Below are 20754 nucleotides of genomic sequence, written 5' to 3' on the forward strand. Positions count from 1 at the left end.
ACTTTGAGTCGTTAAGGGTATTTTGATGAGTTTCTTATTTAAATTGTTCTTTCATTTAAATTACCAAAATTCCTTAATGATAGAAAGTTTATTAAGCTTTAGAAAACTCACAATAATATCAAATTTTTTATTTTACTTTTTAAAAAAAAGAGTTTAATAGTCATACTCATATTATACCACTGGAATATTTTATAAAATTCATGGATTCACTCGGGAGAGTTGATATTTTCTCCTATCTGATAAGTGTAAAATTCTCCATCACTATAAGAAAATCATTAAGTTACAACCATATTTAGAAATTAAAAAAAAATTAGTGACTATATTGACTAAATTATATATTATTTTAGAGATTAAAAAAATCATTTGTATATAAAATGGTTTTTAAATTGGTATCTATTAACTACCAATTAATGTTTTAACTACTAATATTTTAAATTTTAAATTAGTTTTTAAAAAACTAATAGAGACTAATTTAGAATATAAAATAATAAGTAGCTAAAATTTTGGTAGTTAATGATTAGATACCAATTTAAAAACTATTTTATAGTTTTTTTATTAATAATATAAATTATTACTTTAAATACGAATAATTTTTTTAATTTATAAAATAGTCTCTAATTTAGTTAAATGATAACTAATTATTTTAGTGTCTAAAATTAGTTTTTATTCAATAATTTCATTTGTGGATTTTCTCTTTCTCACCATCTTACAAAGGATTAGAGTGACAATAAATAAATTAGGTTATATATAGATAATGAAAATAAGTAGTAACATGTATGATATTATTGATGTATTGTGGACATGCATGAATAGGATCCTTGTTCAATGTACATTGCACATTCTACTTTTCTGCTAACCCTACACAACTTAGATTTTGTTTAAATGCATCTGTTGGCAGATCAGAAGATGGTATTTGACCATTACCAAATCAATAGACTCTATTACACTTTAACTTCACCCCGTCATTGTTGCAGCATCAATCAGATAACATGCTCACAAACATCATCAGCAAACACTGAGCCATCAAAAGATGTCCATATCAATGGAGTTCACTAGCACTCCATCATCTTCCCACTTTATATCCTTTGCCACTGGTTCTTTTCCTATCAATTTCAGAGGAACTTCTAATGGAGGTGGAGTCTGCATCAAACAAAATAGCTCATTCATTACTGCAATAATAAGCAGCTAAAGCTTCAACACAACTAGTGTTAAAAACATGATTTCAGTGGCTGTTGTCTTTATTTTCTTTTCCAGGTCCAAAAAGTTTAGAAGAACAATAACAACTTTAGTTAATATAGTGATTAATTACTTCTCTAAAATAAGTCGACATTCAATTCCACTAGTTTAACAAACCCTAAATTGGCTCCTACTGAGATATGAATCACGTTGAGTGATAGTGATTGATTATTCTTGAGGTCTTGAATGCACATTTTGTCAGGCAAAGTAGTCCCCACATGAGGACCTTATGGACTAATTTGGATTATGAATTCAAAACTGACCAAATAAATGCATATTTAGGGACCATTTGAAGGACCAATTTTACTATTTCTGGTAATCAGAATTTTTCTAATCATTGACTTCAAAAGAAACAACAAGGAAATTACCATGTTACGGATTAGAGGCCAAGTGATTCCACGGAAAAAAGGGTGTTGTTTGATTTCATTTGCACCAGTGGTTGAACCTAGACGACTTGTTGGGTCTCTCTGCAAAAGTGCATTAATCAACTGCCTGGCTGCAAGACTAGCCTGAAAATTTTCAAAACTGTATCAGTTGATGTAAGATCAAAACAGTAGCTCAGTGAATTGTCAGAATTTATTCGGTTGGAGATAAAAACATTTCATTGTATATAAGTGGTGTAAACGTCACCTTATAAACCGGTTTTATGAGGTTGAATTAGGTTTAAAGTTCAATTATTAATATATAATGAAGAGAAAAGACTTTTTTGTGGAAGAGTTTATGTATATCAGTGGATGTGAAAAGACCATTTCTTCTGTCAATGCAATGTATTATTTTCACACCTATAGAGAATTTTGAAATCAAGTACCTATATATTTGAATCCTTATGATTTTCTACATCAGTTTTGCTACCCATTACATGTAATTTATGCAAAAACTTGTGACACAGGAACTCCAATCATAGGAAATTTATGCAAAAACTTGTGATATAGGAACTCCAATCATAGGAAATGAATTCATTCAATAATTTTGAAGTTCAACTAATTAAAATGAAGCAGTATTTTTGTGTACCGGGATGCTGCTTGGAAAGGTAAGATCCTTGTGTAAGATGTTGGAAAATGTCTTCTGTCTATTCTTTCCTCTAAATGGTGTACGGCCATAGAGCATCTCATACAATAAGATACCTAAACAGATAGAAACAATAATTGTTGATGTGAAAAAATAATTAGTTACTAAATTATATACTAATTTAGAGACTAAAAAATTATTCATATCTAAATTGGTTTCTATTATTAATAAAAATTTATAAAATAATTTCTAAATTTATACCTAAATTAGTTAACTAAGTTTTAACGACTAATATTTTAGATTCTAAATACGAAACCTCGATAATTGAACAAGTATGAAGCGAACTCAAACCTTGTGCTGAATTGTAATTAAAAGTCTAGAACTATTTGGTCAAAGAGGCTCTCATAATGTTAAGAACCATTTGAGCCTAAAACTTATTAGGTGGATGAAAGGAGTAGCTTTGATACTTAATATCCCCCTTATACAAAACCCTCTATGCACAAATCATCAATAAAGTATGCTCCATCAAAATTTTCAAGAAGTAATGATTTCTGTTACTGCTAACAGAAACACTAACTTATACTCAGAATGGTGCCAAGAAATTAACTCTATCCCAGCATGTAGAAACAAAAAAACTCCTGTTGAATTTTCCAGCATTTTCCCCCAATCCTAACAAAATAGAGCATATCTTCATAAAACCCTCCCAAACTATCCATTTTTTTTTATCAAATGTCCTGATTCTGAGAGAGTTGGTTTCAAATATTTTGTTAATTTGATCACTGATTAGTAACATAATAAAGCTTAAGCAGAAGGATGAAAGTGATTACCAAGGGTCCACCAATCTATAGCGCTAGTATGCCCAGCTCCAGTTATAATTTCCTGATATCAAGTACTTTAAAAAACTCAGTAGATGATAATATAACAACAAATGAATAACAAAAAATGTTATTATGTTTTTCTAGACTACAATAAATGTCCTCAAGTTTGATGAAATCTATTTGAAGAGATTACAGAAACTGTGTTCAGAGAATACACATGTTTATAATGAATAGTAACGATACAGTAAGTGAAAGAGAAGAAATATAAAATGTAATCCCTAAATCAAAGCCCTACAATATTTTCCTATTTCCATAATCATATCTTCAACAAAATCCAACTTCTTTCCAAAAGTAACAGAGGTCTGTTTTTTTATAAGAAAAAAAATGAATAAATAGAATTATTTCAAGAATGATCCAACCCTTATACAAATCATGAAAATAAAACACACCTCATCTAACAAACCAAGTAACAAAGGTTTGTATTTTCTCTTCATAACAACATCTATAAGACACTCTACTGATCCTATAACTTTGTAAGGCCTTTGGGCATGAAGCTCAGACTACACACAAGTGTAGAGAGAAACAATTCATGATTCTAAAAAATGGAAACTATTACTTAAGCATCATCTAAGATACTCCAATTTTAAATCTTCAATTTTAACATGAGAATTCTATTTTTTTTAATTAAAACTGAGTGAGGTCTATGTGACTTCAGAAATGAGTGAGATTTAAGCTTTAAACATTAAGGGAAATCTTTTTTTTGTTCAGTTAGATAGTATGAAGCAGAATTGAAAATCACCATACAGGGGCAATATATTCTTCAGTTCCAACAAACGAGTTTGATTGTGTAACTGGCTCTGCAACGAGTATTGGTGGTGGTCCACTTCGTGATCTTCTTTTACCAGGTAATGCTTGCTTCACAACCTGTGAAAATGAATTTTAGTTTTTTTTTATAAAAACTTTCATGTTAGGCATCATTATGTAACTTGATATCTCGGTTAGACTGACATTTCAAGTAACAACAATCATCACATGAAAAAAATAGTATTAAAAAAGAAAAAAAAATACAAAAAAATGATACATGCGTAAACTATACCTATCCATAAAGAATTCTAATAACATACTAGATGAAATCTGACAAAATATCATTTGTCAAGCTGAAATGCAACCCTAGTACATCAGTTCCTTTACTTACCTAAAGATGCAACCACAGATAAGGGAATCGATTAAGTTTCTTAGCTATGGACACCATACATGGCAAGACATACTTTTCGTGTAGTGATGGTTAAGAAAAGTGCCATTACTAGATCCCTTTTGACTCTTAAAGAAGACAATAATAACAAAATCATTTTGTTTTTAAATATCAGTAAAAAAATGAACATTTTTTTCCTAAAATATGAGAGAGAGATTTGAAGCCTTGGGTAACACTTTTTCTACCACAACTATAGGTCATTGGAGAAGTGTGACACCAATTAATTTCATATATTGGTCAAGAATTTCCAATAATTTATAAAAAAAATTGAGCATGTTTATGCAGGAAAAATGATACGTACCTGGGGTTTACACGATGTCATAGATGATAGATCAAAATCAGTTAATACAACGTGACCATCCTTCTGAAGTAAGATATTTTCAGGCTTTAAGTCACGATAAATTATACCTAGACAGGTTCAATAAAAGACACCAATTCAGTTTCTACTTTTTCCTGTAGCAGACAATGTTATAAAAAAAATGGAACGGTATGATTAAACACAAAGATAAGACAAGAAGAAAACCTTGAACACTGCTAAAATACATCCAAAAATTGTAAGAAAAGAAAAACATCCTTAACCCCAAAACCGGCAAGATAGGAAAAATATTCGGATACAAAATGGTTGCCATTGTTAATCTCTTACACGACGACCATTGGTATACAAATGCTTGTCACTTTCTTTTTCAAATTTTCAGTTGAACCTATTGTGATTTATAAGGTTTTATCCCCACTTTATTTTAGTCCAGCTCCGTCTCCCTTGCATGTACTGTCACAAGAATCAATAGTTGTCCCATTTAAAGAAGCTTGATATTTCAACCTCATTACCCTTTTTTAGAATCTATCATTCTGAAATTTTCTCTTTGACTCAATTAAAGGTTTGGTCTTGTCTATCTTCTAAAGTATCCTTTGTTTGCTTTTCATATTCAGATTGATAGATTGATGTCTTGCTCCGCTAGTATGTTTACGCTCGTCATAGTTTCAGTTGTTTACGTTCTTGGTTGGTCGGGTGGTGTTTCTTGAGTTGGGGGTGATACTTTCCAAAGGTTTTGTTAGTCTCTTTTCGGAGGTGTTTTTTAGAGTTTATAGAGTGTTTGAGTTTGTTGTTATGTATAAGGGTTGAATCATCCATAAAGTGGTTTTTATGTCTATAATTTTATTGCTGATAGAAAAAAGAAAAACCCTTGTATTAACTATCCATGGTAACCATAGGTGGTCATTCCAGACATGAGGTAGAAAAGGATCCAAGTGAATCATGGCCTACTTCTACAACAAACATGCAAAGTGTGTTGATGATCTCTCTAATGGGCATGTAGACCATAAAGGTTGTTCCGGATGGTTATGTTAACCATCTTCAAGTTTATCTTGTCACTAAAGGATATAACTCAGACATATAACTAGGTGGTCCCAAGTGAAAGGTGCTGCTAAGGTGTAACGGTTTTATACCCTTTATGAGAGGCATTGAAAAGCTACACTCCGCTCAATAAAAGAATTAAAAATTGTATTGTGATTTTGTATTAATTATAATTACTATGCAAATAGACAGAATCAAAATCAATAAAGCAATTAAACTGTACATTCTGTTATATGTCGACTGTCTGTGATAAGTAACATAAAACAGAACGTGCTGCTGTTAAACCAAAAGAGAAAAAACTAATACAGCAACAAAACTAATTAGCCAAATCAATGCAGCATGTGGCATGAAAAATGAAATAGAGCATGCCATCCAGAAAATAGTAAACAATTCAAGTGGCAAATCCAACCATTCCAAAAACAGAATAAAATCGATTCAAAAAACAGTAAGTGTGGCACTGAAAGTGCCTATTAGGTATAACTAAGAGAAAAGTAAATAAAAAGTGTTTTGTTGTTTAAATCTTTGAAAATAATAGCTTATTTACTAAAACTTTTTACAGAGCTAGCAAAAATAAGATCTTATATCTTCAAAATACAACACTAATAGTTGCTTTTAGTTCAAGTCAAGCTGACTTTTTGCCTGATTTGTTTTAGATAAATGATTACTTGCTCCACTGTCTTCTAAATTATAACCTGAGACTTTTCAATGGTTGGGCATTTTACTAAATGATATTGACAAGCTATGAAGACATAGGTGGGTCAACTAGCCAATGCTCAAGGAATGAATTCTAACTTTGAAGTGAATACCAGAAGTACCATAGAGAATAATATGAACTTTACCTATGCCAGCTTACAGATCACAGATATATTGAATGCAAAAGTGCTTAAGAATGCATATGAAACTAATCAAATGAAGATATACTGAGCAGCAGCTTACCTAGACAGTGGAGATATTCCAAGCCAATGACAACCTCTGCCGCATAGAATCTGGATACATGAATGATAAAATTAACAAAAAAGATAACAGTCTGCATTATAAATACATACATACATATATATATATATCATTTTTAATTAGTCAAGGTATAATATGTCCAGGTTGATGTATGTAGTGAGTAGTCAATCTCATTGTGATATAGAAGAGTTGTTGGCCTATTATGTGTTATTGGGCAACACCTATTATACTTAAAAGAAATGATAGATTTTATTTCTAGCAACCAAATGATGGCTTCGTGATTGTCTAACTGAACATTTAGCATAACATTCTCAGACAGGAATCTTCTAAATCATAAATATTGAAAACTTCAAGTATTCATAAGACACTTGACAGATAAAAGTAGGAAAGCAAAAGTACCTTGCTGATTCTTCTTTGAAAATCTTCATTGGTTGCTTGTCAAGCAATGCAAACAATTCTCCCCCGTGGCAGAAGTCAGAAATCAAACATACATGTGTAGAAGTCTGTTGAGACAAAGAAACTGTTAGAGCAATTCAGATGGGAGCCCTAGTTATTAATTGTTCAAAAGATTCTTCCCTGCTTCTAGAGGATACTTAATGAATTATAAGTTGTTTGTTAGCACAATATCTTGACCAAACTTTACACTTCAGTTGTCTCTGAGTCCAGCATAAAGACAAATGAGTTATATTTACCTGAAATGAGGTGTATAGTGTTGGAAGAAAAGGATGATCCAATAATGATATAATCTCTCTCTCAATGCATGATCGGTGAACCTGTAATAGTAATCAGTTAATCACACAAATATATTCCAGCTAAAGGGGTATTAGATTGTGAAGAAACTTCAACACACAAGCCTAAATTAACATTTTTTACTTATATTTGAGTGTTTTTCTTTTCAGATGCTGATAACCAAGAATACATTAGAGACATGGCTTTTTGAGAACCATTAGTTCAAGTCTCAACATTCATTATTGTGCTATTCATTTGTGGCTTTTCCTTTCAACTTTATATGCACATAATTTTTGTAAAGCCAATTTCTTCATTCATATTTTCATTTTGAAAACTAGCAGATAAACTATGCTGTAATGCAGTCATCATCTCTTTCGTGGGAGGCATGTATATTGTTCAAATTATAGGGTTTAGACATAAGATGAGGAGAATACATAAACAAAGTAGTAATGAACAAACCCATGAATTCATAGCAATGGCGTGATTCATAACTTATTCCCACTTTTCTTACAGAAATTACTAATTTCAGCTGAGGAAAAAATGAAAGTAAAAAACAAAAAGCATGTATTTTCAAAGTAAACAACATAGAATCTCTAAGAAGAAACTAGTGACTCTTACATATCCAGACCTTATTACGATTTAGCATGACAGTCTTTTCCATTGCTTTCATTGCATATAGTTCACCAGTACCTTTGAGTTCCACCAAATGAACACTGTAGCAAAAAACACAATGATGGCTTGATAAATTATCAGAGAATTTTTATTCTATGATACTGAATTTTTTTCGACCACAAACAGAAAATAAAAAGTAGAAAATTTGAGAACATCTAAATAAGGGATCAAGTTAAAGATGTAGAATGGAGGGGTCATAAGAAACCTGCAACAACATCTAGAAAGAGGAAACCTTGTGAGGTGTTTTAACTAAGAAAGTGCTAAATGGAACAGATATGTTTTCATGAAAACAACTTTGGAAAATAGAAAAATGAAAAAAAAGATTGTTGCCTTTCTCAGTAAACTCACTTTTCTCTCTCTCCAACCATGATTAGTTATTCATAACAACTTTAGAGAAAACCATTTGTACAAAATAGCTTATCGATTAATGTTTATAAAATCAGAGACCAATTTAGGAAACACATTTGTACAAAGAGCTTCTGTGTGACATCATATTGGCTGCAAGGTCTGCAGATGAATGTATTAAAGTATAAACATTATGAAAAAATGTTACTTCTGACAACTCGATAGTCAAATGCACCAGTTTACAATATTTCAAAATTTCTCCACCTTTCACATGAACTCACATTTCAGTACAAAATTGTTTTTCCTTCTACTTTTAGTAGATTTAATCTGGAACAAACATTATATTTGAAAATGTTTTGACTGTTATAGGGACTTGTGTAAAGGAAAGGAGCATTTCGAAATTGAAAGTGCAGAGTTTAACAAAACTATTAGTTTAGGCTTCCAAGATTCTAGAAAGGGAAAAATTGTTAGTGAGGATTCTTTTATTTTATTCAATGCAAATATTTGATACAAGTTGATAACAAATTCTACCTGCCAGTATCTCCACAACCTAGTGGCCTTATGGGCACAAAATGTTGGAGGCCAATTTTTTCGCCTCTTGCAACAACCTGAAAGAATCAAAGAAACAAATTAACCAAAATAAGGCATATTTTTACATCAAACCAAAATTCAACAGTATTCTATTCATGAACTCTATATATAAAACAAAAATGTAACAAAAATCAAATAATAGCCATATCTCAATCCTACCTTCTAAATCTAAACAATAACCTAATACCTACTCTTTATCTAAACAAATACTTTAAGGATTGAAACATAGCATAAACAAACCCCCAAAAACTAATTAAAATTACCAATATTTAGGCATATATTCTCAAGGCATGGAAAGGAAGTGAAATGCATGAATGGGTTGGTACCTTTTGTATTGCTATCCAAGAAGGATTATCCCTTTTGTGAGGTCGTGGAAAGACAGGTTGGGAATGAATTGCCCACAAATCTTCTGGTCTCTGCAACATAACATATTCATTTTATATCAGCAAATATAACTGACAAAAAATACCATAACACTCTTCTTCAAATGACACAACACAACTATTACGAACATAAAATAATGCATTATACACAGGTAACCCAAATGGAATACCTTACCAAGTTGGCATCGGGAAGTTCTCGGACAGCTTCATCCACATTTTCTGCAGTTGCTTTCACCTAATACCAGAGGCAAATGATGAAGATAAGCAAATAAAGTATGTAAAGAAATTTACAAAGAGGAACTGAATTTTATACTGGGATTCTAAGACAAACTCATGGTGAATAGCTTTTATCTAGATATTAAGCATGCATTGCTACTAAGTTCTACAGCAAAACAGAATAATATTACTTATATGGTGGGAAAAGAAAGACACTGTACAACTGACAAATATAGACCCTATGAACAAGTCGTGCAGTCATGGATATCAAAGAACACAATTGTCTTTTATAATACATTACAGAAATTTTTTATATTGAATAACGGTTGTGCTAAATACATGTTGATAGTGTTCAAGAAAACATCTCAATAAGGGAAGTTTTCAGTAACTCAAGTTTTGTTGACATATAGAATATACATATTCATAGGTTTAAGAGCATCTCACAAAGTAAAATATAAAAGCAAATCATCTCACACCAGTAAGCTAAGAGTGAAAAGACAATACTCACCAGCTTGGCACTCTGAAACTCAGTTGTCTCAGACAGGCGGTTTTTTAAGGGTTCCACATGATCACTTCCATCTAGTTGAACGCCAATGAAGTATTGAAGTTCACCCTAAATACAAATCGTTCAAAATGACATGAAAAAACTAAAAAGGGGGGAAGACAATGTATTGCTCAATAGATACTTTATGCTCATGACTCAAATTATTTGTTTTCTTGCATAACAATTTCACAATCACCTTTTGGTCACGCATAGGTTGCAGGTGAAACAAATTCCAAAACTTCTTTCCTACAAAAAGATTGAATATGTAAACAATAAATAAACAAAAAGGGTGCTATATTTGAAAAATGAAAACATATTACCTACATCAATCAATTGCCACCAATTTTCAAAGTACAACTTTAAATAGAAAAAAAATGAATAAAGAAAGTGTATGATTGAAGTACAACTGGGAGGAAGGACAAGTCATACTCCAATGAAGAGAGAAACTCAGAAGTATAGATATAATTGACCAGTTATTTACCACTCTTAGTATAGTTGATCAACTGAACAGTGATTTCCCTCTGTTCTCTGATAGCATCCCTTATCCTTGAAACTGTTGCCTGGTCTGTCTCTGGTCCTTGAAGAAACCTATGCAATGAATGAAGTAACTATCGTATTATTGGCATTGCAAACAAAATCTTGCATTAAGTTTATCGATGTAAAAATGTCAGAAACAGGACATGATATCCTAATGAATAAATTTCTACAACTAAATTGATGATTTATTCTTCTTTGAAAGACAAAAGTACAGGATTACTCAAAAAACAATCTTCCACTACTATAAAGGTGATTGACACATTCCTTACTTATCACTGCCCTGGTTTATGAAATTTTATGTCATGCATTTCTTTTATTGACGTGAACTTCTAAATGATAGAAAAAAATACTTGCAAACGACAGAGAACTACACAATCAGGAAAAAATAGACCAACTTCTGTAGTTGGTAATAAACAGTGTCATACTGAAATGACAACCAATCTATTAAAAGTAGACAGAAATCTATCAGAAGAGTGTTTCTAAAAGAGAAGAGAGCACAGAAGAAAAATGAAACTTTTTGGTATATGAAGATGGTAAAGTTTATACCGACAATTTCGTCCCAAAATTTCTTCTCTTGTATATTCCGTAAGTTCAAGAAAGCTATCAGATGCAAATATCTGCACAGAAAGCAATAATAGTACTTAAAAGCTATTTTCAACAAACACAACAAGTATATATTCTGCATACACATACTCCATGTCTTTTTTTGTATGTATGTGAGTGCGTGTTCCAATGGCTATTACCATTTCCAACAGCTACTAAATAATAGGAGCAGTATGTTTGGAGTAAAATGCCAGCAACAGATTACCTAAGATTTTGTGCAAACTACTATCACTAGGTCCACCCTGCAGCAGTCTTCTATATCCTAGTTATTTTGTTTGCATAATTTCTAAGGGATAAAAGGAGGTAAAGCACAGAGAGAACTAATGGCCTGTATGGTTTCATTAAAATAATTCTTCTTATACCCATAAATAGAAAGAGAAACAAATATAAACATTTTACAAGAAAAACTTATTACATTTTTGCACAGACATTTTATAACGTTGACAGTATTTCATTAAAATAGGAGTATTCATTGAAAGAACTCATGAAGAAAAACCATTTAGCTGCTTGACTCGTCAATCACTATGACTCTCAAGATTGATAGGTTTTTCGCCATAAGAATATTATAATAGATAATCAAATTTTCCATTATAATACAAAATTTTACATTAATAAAGAAGGGGATAAACAATATATTTGTCATCCCATGATGAAGAATTTGTTATAGTGATGAAGACAATTTCACTAGAAGAGAAGAACACAGGCAGAGGATAAAGTGTCTCCTGAGGAAATCAGTTTTCTTTTATATTATTATTACATGAACCACTCTCCCAAAAAAGCCCAGTTGTTAGTAAAAAATTCCTAAGTGGGGGAGAGAACTAGATTAAATTCCAGATCCATGTCATGAACCAAGTTTCCCAAAATTATAAGCTATTAGGTGAATGCATATGAATAGTTTTAATATGTACTAAATATCTAACCTTTGTCAAGGACCAAATCTCCTAAAAGCTTGTGTTTTTAATTGGTGTAGGACTGTCTGAAAATGGTTCTATATCTTTAACACATCCCTTCAAGAATCTTTTGGACTAGATGCATGGACATGCACTTGTCACTTAAGAATGGGTGTGACAAAGAATGAAAGCCTAACATACTTGGCCATACATCCTCAAATACCATGTCAAGGACAAACTCTCCAAAAGCTATAGTTAATATGTGATCATCCAAAACTGCTTCTATGTCTTTAATGAACAGTATATAGATCAAGCAACCAAGTTCATTAAGGGGGGTGAGGCACCTGTTGTTGAGCCAAAGAGAAAAAAATTGTCTTACAATTGGGTTATCTGGCAGTCTAGGATCAGAAATCACGAAGTTCTTTTCTATCCTCTCCAATGTGGTTGCTAGATCAATTCCCTGCCTTATGTCCCTCTCTCTTAGTGAGTGCTCCCAATTGTTCGACCACTCTATTTCTTTGGTCATCAAAACCTCAGGTTCAACAATGGTCTTCTCCTCATCTCTCCCAGCAGAACTCTGTGATTTCCCTTTAAAACTGCAATAAAAGGAAAACATTTCAATTTCAAGAACATACAATGAATTTAAATTTGTGAGGTAAACATTCACTATAACCCAATAGAGATAGCTAGTGAACCGAATGTGAGCAAAACAGAAAAGCTTTCAAAATATATTTTTTAGCAGCCAGTTAAGCATTTCGAAAATGAGAATTGATTTTGGCTAAACTACAAAGAAATCAATACCCCTTTAAAGAAATCCGTCCTGATCTTGATGTCCTGCTCTTTTCCTGATTAGAACTCATGCTTTGGATGTTGAGTGGAGAAGGTTGTCTACCAGGTGTGCTTGTATTCCCAGCATCAGCAGACTTTGGCAAAACAAAATCAAGATTCATTTTCTCTTCCTCTTCTTGCTTGGAGGCAGTATCATCATTCCTCTTATTGATAATAGATTTTGGGTCCTTAACAGTTTGGACAACCTCGGTGATGGAACCCATAGCTGTCTCCTTCTGACGAGCTGATAAAGGAAATTCAATGTTACATATTAACTCAGAACCTCAGACATGACTAAAAATGGCTCAACATATTACCATCATATCGAATTAATGACTTGGGTAACCCATTTGGTCGTAATGCCTTTTCATTCACTCCTTCAGTGTACTTGCTCACCTCAACCTGCATTCTGTAGTAATAACAGTGTTAAGCAGTAAGCATATTTCAGCTGTTACAAACAAAACTTGTTAGATAGTTAGAACTCACATTCAACATACAACCATTTTCCCTGAAAGCACATTACTAGATTTCATAGTCTTAGAATTTGTACAGGGATCATTTCTGTTCTCTTAAAAGCATTGCTTCACTTTGCTTTGGGGGCATGGCATGTTCTCTAGATCGTTTAAACCATTTGAACCAACAATTTATAGATATAAGATTAAAATAGCTTCCTTTATAGTCCAAAAACAAGCCATGGTCATGTTTTGCCTAGCAGCAAAGCATTTAAATTTAAGTTTTGAAAAGAAAGAAAAAGGAAATAATGACTAAGCATGGTTAAAGATTAAATGTGTTTGGTTTGTCATTTGAAACCTGCGAAGCCATGTTTTGGAAAAAAATATTGTCTTGTAGTTTACACCCAAATCATGGTCCTAGAATTTGGAACAGGAAACCAAACGCCTTATAATTTCTAAAAGCTTCAACAGTTATGGAAATACCCAAGAATATTATCAAAGTAAATGGGGACTAAATTTGGATAAGAGAAGTTACGGTATATTATCAAAAGAGAATGCTGTAGATTTTCACAACAAACTCACATAATACAAAATGAACCTGAAGAGTTGCTTTTGTCATGAGAAGGTAACGCATCAAACAGTAAAGAGCTTCTCAAATTCTAGCACTCCTCTTTGAGATGTTTCTTCTATACTCTATTGTCTTGAACTTAGCAATTCAAACATGCCTTTTGGAAGTGCTGTCATTATATTTGCTAATTGATCTTCTTCAGAACTGCAATGCTTCGATCTGATTTAATCTGATTTTTCTACTTCCCGGTATTTAACCTTGATATGCTTTACTCTTCCATGCTAAATAGGATTCTTTGCAATTATCATAGAAGACTTTTTCATCAACTCTTAAAATAACTGCTTCTTCAGAGTAGTCTTGAAGATTTACCTTCCACTATTAGTGTTTTCCATTGCCTATAATGACTTTGGACATGTATGCCTTGTTTAGCTCTTTGAAGATGCTAGCATTATGAGTCATGTGGTTTGTTTTCCACTATTTATTAGCCAAGCTTCTCTGTTTTTAATTGTTGAGTAGCAACTTGCAACAAAGAGTTGTTCCTCCCTTTGGTTGTGCTGTTGGACAGTCTGAGCAGTTTATCCTTGTTGGTTTTGTCTATTTCTAGAGACTTTCTCCATATCCCCAACTTGGTTACAAACTCTGCAACTAGCGTCTGGTTTGTACCAACAAAAGTTCTCAGTATGGTTTCTCCTTTTGCAATAGGAGCAAGATGGAAACTTCTCCCATGTTTTTCCATGCTTCTTTGATCCTCCAACTTCTTCTATCACCAAAAAAAATTTCCATTGTTGGATTTTACTTTTAGTCTGTGCTACTAATTTTGTCATTGTTATGGAGAAATCTTATTATCTTCTAGAGAGGAGATTTTTTATTCAAAGTTCTAAGGAAGACAGACCAAGATTTTCTCCACTGCTCTTTGATCACTTAGTTCTTCACCAAGCAACCTTATACATGTGACCACCTTCATGAAACAGACAATGAACTTTTTGACAAATTCATTGTCCTTCATTTTGACTACTTCAAACTCTCTTCTCAGATTAAAACCCTACATTCTCTTCATTTTATCACTCCCTCCTTCAACTGATCCTAAACTTCCTTGGCAGTTTTGAAAGTAACGATCTTGATGAAAATATCATCATGTAAAGCTACTTGTATGATGGCAAGTGTTTTTCCTTCCTTTGATATTTTATCAGTGTGACTTCTAAGTTGTACTACTGTTGGATTTTCAGGTAATGAAGTTTGAATTTGAATACTACCATCTTCTGCTATATCTCACAACCTTTGAGCTTTTAGGCAAGTCCTCATCTTTGCAGCTCACAGATGAAAGTTTTCACGAGAAAAAATGGGAGGTGAAGGTAGAGAATTATTGGAGGTCATTTTTGTTTAGGAGAATTTTTATGTGTGGTTTTTCTCTTTGACTTCGGTCTCTCTTTTTTCTTTTTTTCTTTTGTCCCTCAAAGAAAATTTAAGCTTCCATACCATGTTAAAGTGTTAACTTAAATGTGGAATAAATTTTGAAATTTAGATACGAGAAGGTATCACATAATACAAAATGAAGTTCAAGAGTTGCTTTTGTAAACATACAGAAAATAAATGGTAACAAAGATGAGAAGGTAACCTATGAAAGAGTAGTAAACTTCTGAAATTCTAACATATTTGAAGCATAAATAATGAACAAAACCTTGTTCTAAACGTCCACTTCATTATTAAAAAAAAGGAGGGCTCTAGGTTGCAGTCCTAATCACTTTATATTAGTAGTCTAAGACACATTTAACCTTGAGCTATTAAGCATAGTTCCAAGAATGATTCTATATTTCTAAACAAGCTTTTTTGTTTCAAACATTTGGTTTGGTTAACATAAAAGCTAGGCACACTTGTAGTTAACCAATTGGACTTCCTTTATCAAGTGAGCTTCAGTAGAAATGACACAAGTAATACATAAGTTGGTTATGAAAACCAAGAAAAACCAGGTAGGAAGGGAAGGACTGACCCGATGAATTTGATAGTATTGCCTTTATCATCTTTGATGGGGGTGACAGTGAGAAGATTCCAGAATGGAGTTCCATTTTTCTTGTAGTTTAATAGTCTGCCACAATAACTTCTCCCATTTCTAATTGCATCACGAATTTTGTCCACTTCATTCTTGTCTGTATCAGGTCCCTGAAGAAATCGACTGAAACCAGAAATTGGCTGCTTGATTAATAACTATGTATTTTTTAGTCAAACACCTTCTAAAACTAGCATAAATTTTGCATGTGCATAGTATGTTTTCCTTAGTTAACTACTTTTGTTGAAAATGGCTAGATATAAGGGTGATTGACAAGAAAATCGTTAAATAGAAACCAGTCTCAGAGACCAAAAACAAAAAATAATTAGTTGTTATATTTACAAAATTAGATACTATCTTAGAGATTAAAAAAATTATTGGTCTCTAAATTAGTTTCTATTATTGATAAATGGTTTCTAAATTGGTATCTAATTAGATACCAAGGTTTTAGATATCAACTTTAAAATCTAAATAATTGGTAACTAAAATTTAGGTAACTAATTAGATACCAATTTAGAAACCATTTATCAATAATAAGATAAACTAATTTAAAAACTAATAATTTGTTTAGTCTCTAAAATAGTATCTAATTTAGTCAACATAGAAATTAATAATCTTTTTTGTCTCTAAAATTGGTTTTTTTATAAATGATTTTCTAGTAGTGATATATTGCTATTGTAAAGGCAGGGCATGCTCACCAATTCCTTCCAATGATCTCCTTTGAAGAATAGCCAGTCATACTGAAAAAGCCACTACTGGCATACATGATTGGGCAGTCTGGTTTTGTTGCATCTGAGACAACAAATGTCTGTTGCAGTGTTGCCAATGCTTCCTTCAACTCTTGTGACACCCTTGGGAACAATCCAGATGTTGAATCAGATCCAAAATTTGACTCCCCAGAAGTCCTTGTTGATTCAGCAAATCTATCTGACAAGTTTCTGGTTCTGTCACCATCAAAAGAGGCACCGGTATTTTCTTCCCCCATTGCTCTGAAGTTCCCAGTGTTCACCACAACACCCCATTCAGCAGCTCTCTCAGCTATGGTTGCTTCAGTTAAAATCTGTTGATCAGAAGAGGACTTCTCTTTTAGATGATTCCTCAAGTAATTGTCTTCAGTTGTACTTTTATCCTTCTTTGCTGAGTTGCCATCAACTGCAAAATTAGGCTTCCCAGCAAATGCCATCCACTTGTTGGCAGATTCCTTATTGCTTACCGAATTAGAGAAAGCAATTGCAGAACCTCCATCCAATTTCACAGCTTTTGTATCATCTTCCTCTCTTCTGATCCTCTGCTGAGCAACATTTTGACTCTCACGTAATTCAAATATTGGAAATGAATCTGTCTGATCACTGCTGCCATCAGAATCATGCTTTGTAGATACCTTCAGTTTCTCCATTTATGAGTTATCTCTGTTGATGATAACTACGGACCAAAGGGTAACACCAACACCTACCAAAACCAAAATTTACACAAAAATAATTATGCCTGTTCAGTCTCACTAAGTCAGTAACGGTCATTAAGGACCACAAAACCAAGTTCAATCTTCATGGCAAAATCATACAGAGACTTCTAGTAATAATAAATGCAGAAAAAGAAATACTAATGCAGATAGTTTTATCATGGTAGCAAGGTTCACTTGGAATGAGAAAGAATTAATGAGTCTAAGTACATAAGGTACATGCAATAAATAAAACATGAAAAGAACAAGAAAAGTAGCCAAAATTCACCAAATTGTGCAGAAAGAGAGAGAGGGACAGTGTTTCCTCTGGTAAAAGTAATCAGTCTCACACAGTCTCTCTAGGAAAGAAAGATTGAAACGTGAAAACTTTGTAATGAAAACATGAAAATGGTGTTGTGATTGGGTTGGATAATTAACCTGTCTCTCTAATGTCTTTCCGCTTTCACTTCATGTTGGACCTCAAACAGAAAAGATAATGTTGGAGGTTCACATACACACAATAAATACGCCCCAACATTTTGCTGAATATTTTTCTTTAGGAAAACACAGAATATTCTTGAGGCAAAAGCAAAGGTGTAATATCCATTTCATACACCTTTATTTTGTCCACCTTCTTGGTTGGAAGTAACCAAAAGAAATAAAACAAAATATCCCATTTTTTTAACGTTTGAAAGTCACTACTATTCACATAGATTTCATCAGATTCTACTTTCTTCATGCTCACTGGTTTTCACTTGAACCTCTAGTAAATTCTGATCCTTAAAGTCTAAACAGGTATTCATATTTGACATGTAAGACTCAGACAGCAAATTCTATTTGTTTTCACAGTTAAGGATACATCAGATTCATCCCTCATAAAAGTTGTCTGCAATATATAGTTTTGGAGGAAAATCATCCTTGAAAGTAGTAAAAAAAGGGGAATTGAGGAAGTGGGGTAGGGAAAAATTGTGAGGCCAGAAAGGATTTGGCGTGGCACGTTATTGGAGATAAATTTCACTATCAAAAATAAATATTTGGGTTCCCTTGAGAAAGATGACAAGTGGGAATAATAGAGGGGAAGGTGTTATGTGGCAATGCAATGTGGTGGTAGAAAGTTCCACGACAACACAACCAACCATTATCATGTCATACAGATACCACGTGGAACTGATTACCCTTTGTCTCACAACACACACTCTCACTTCATCACATTTCCACAACAATTCATTAACACCACCCTAATTTTACTGTAAATGCTCATATCTTGCATTAGATTATAACTCAAGACAAAAATAGTTTTTTACTGTAATAATAAAGCAATTTTTTGTGTAAGGAGTGATGATATGTTTACAACTCCTCACCAGTTAGATTAGATTAACTGACAGATAAATAATTTTTTTTGTTAAAATGAAATAATTTTGAAATTTTATTGACTAAATCAGAGCATTTTTCTCTTGGACTAAATTCTAAACTCTGGTTTTTAAAATTAGTTATTATTTAATTAAATTAAAGACAATTTTATAAATTAAAAAAAATTATTGATATCTATTATTAATAAAAATTTATAAAATGAATTCTAAATTGATATCTAACCATTAGCTACCAAAGTTTTAAATGCTTACTACTTTATATTCTAAATTAGTCTCTATTAGTCTTTTAGAAGCTAATTTAGAATATAAAATATTAGTCTCTAAAACTTAGTAGCTAATTTAGATACAAATTTAGAAACTGTTTTATAAATTTATATTAATAATAAAAATCACTTTAGATATGAAAAAAAAATTAGTCTCTAAATTAGTATTTAATTTAGTCAATATAGTGATTAATTATTTTTTTTTCTTTTAATTTGGTTACTATTTAATGATTTTCTTGTTTGTTTTGAACTCAATTCTAATTTTTTTTTACTCCCTTATATTTATTTCCTTTTAAGAATTTTTTAATATATAATAGTGAAAAATATTATTTTTATTTACTTTCAAATACTTCTTTATTCTTTTGGAGAAATTTAGTAAAAAGTTCTTCAATTAAAGATATTAGAAGAAGTTCAAGTTTTTGAATCACGTAAAACTTAACAATCTACACCTCTTCTTCTTATCAATATTTTTCATGTTTCCTTCTTCCCAACAAATTTTCAATGTTCACAATACGCAATTCATCACTGCCTCTATGTTTTCAATTTATTCCAAACTTCATCTAAAGTAACCTATGAATGGTCCATTCTCAATCTCAATTGATTTTCATGAACCTTTAAATTATTTCATGTTAAAATATTATAATGACTATTCAAAATAAACATTTAGCATGTATTTGAATTGAGGAGTGAAATGAGGATGGAAAAGAAAAGAAAATAAGAGTAAAAGAGTATAAAAGAAGCTTGTTTTTATTAAGAGGAAAAAAATGAAAAGTGAATAAAAATAAATGAAAAATTTAAGAATGATTTGATTGATGTGATAAATAAAAAATAATAATTTAATTGATATATTTATAAAATGATTACCTTATCATTTTTTTTTAAACTAAAATTGGATATAGTATTAAGAGTTTTTTAATTAGTACCAAACTATCCAAATTAGGTTAAACAGTTACTCTTGTTACAATCAGTCTATTTGTAAAACAATTGTCAATTCTCTTATATCGTCGTCGGTGTATGTAATAATGTAAATAATAGACTTTTAAAAAATTAAATTGAAATTCAGATAAAATTATAATTTAAAAATTATTATAAAAGTTAGCAGCGGTACAAATTTTGAAACAGAATAACAACTTAAAATAAGTTGGTAATTTGAAATACAAAGCTATAAGATGACATATAAACAAAAGTTAAATTACATTAATGGGAAAAAGTTAAAAACAATAAAATAGCATGTTCATATAAGCGAATAAAATATCTAAAGAATTGTTTAATTATTCCTCTGCTTCACCTCATATTTGTGTAAAGATATGAGTAATCATGGTGGACTTGACTTGGTGGTTTAATAACCTCAACATCATCGTCCCTATCTGGAGGGTTTTTTTATTATCAACATGTTATTGCTAATCTGAGTTGATCTTATTACTAATATTAGTTGATTCGATATCTTGTTAGACATCATTGATATTAATGATGTTTAACTTTTTAAAGGTTGTTTCATTTTAATGTGATCATTCTAGGTGATACGTGTCTTGACAACAAATTTTATGTCAAAGCGAGTCACGATGTGTGTAATACGAATATTGTATGTAAGAGGCATTTCATTGTTCTTACATTTACACTGTGTTTGAATTGGGGGGTAGCACTGTAGTCGCAGACGGATGA

At 31.8% G+C, this 20754-nt stretch overlaps 1 protein-coding gene across 2 annotated transcripts; it reads right to left on the bottom strand.

Moving 5' to 3' along the window:
* Positions 1-761: 761 nt before the first annotated feature.
* On the bottom strand, positions 762-18323 carry LOC137808575 (phototropin-2). Of its 2 annotated transcripts, none has more exons than XM_068609750.1 (23): positions 17898-18323; positions 16720-17470; positions 15965-16147; positions 13275-13366; positions 12931-13201; positions 12509-12725; positions 11183-11253; positions 10581-10687; positions 10296-10345; positions 10064-10168; positions 9515-9574; positions 9283-9372; positions 8897-8973; positions 7977-8061; positions 7312-7392; positions 7019-7122; positions 6602-6651; positions 4616-4722; positions 3867-3986; positions 3072-3123; positions 2248-2360; positions 1605-1745; positions 762-1140 (listed from the first exon to the last, which is right to left on the bottom strand). In XM_068609750.1, exons 2-23 carry the CDS (start codon positions 17415-17417, stop codon positions 1024-1026), a joined length of 2991 nt encoding a protein of 996 aa, XP_068465851.1. In that variant the 5' UTR covers positions 17418-17470; positions 17898-18323; the 3' UTR covers positions 762-1023. The 2 variants fall into 2 exon arrangements, with proteins under 2 accessions (XP_068465851.1, XP_068465852.1); XM_068609751.1 differs by having other exon boundaries at positions 17749-17951.
* Positions 18324-20754: the final 2431 nt, after the last annotated feature.

Source organism: Phaseolus vulgaris, chromosome 3, assembly GCF_000499845.2.
Source record: "Phaseolus vulgaris cultivar G19833 chromosome 3, P. vulgaris v2.0, whole genome shotgun sequence".
NCBI lineage: Eukaryota > Viridiplantae > Streptophyta > Magnoliopsida > Fabales > Fabaceae > Phaseolus > Phaseolus vulgaris.

What these genes read in the sequence shown, in the direction of transcription:
- LOC137808575 (XM_068609750.1), bottom strand. Translation starts at nt 17,417, where the DNA reads ATGGAGAAACTGAAGGTATCTACAAAGCATGATTCTGATGGCAGCAGT. An exon ending in GGACGGATTTCTTTAAAGGG is followed by an intron (nt 12,726 to 12,930) that starts GTATTGATTTCT and finishes CTTTTATTGCAG; the next exon opens with TTTTAAAGGGAAATCACAGA. An exon ending in ATTTTGGGACGAAATTGTCG is followed by an intron (nt 10,688 to 11,182) that starts GTATAAACTTTA and finishes TTCATTGCATAG; the next exon opens with GTTTCTTCAAGGACCAGAGA.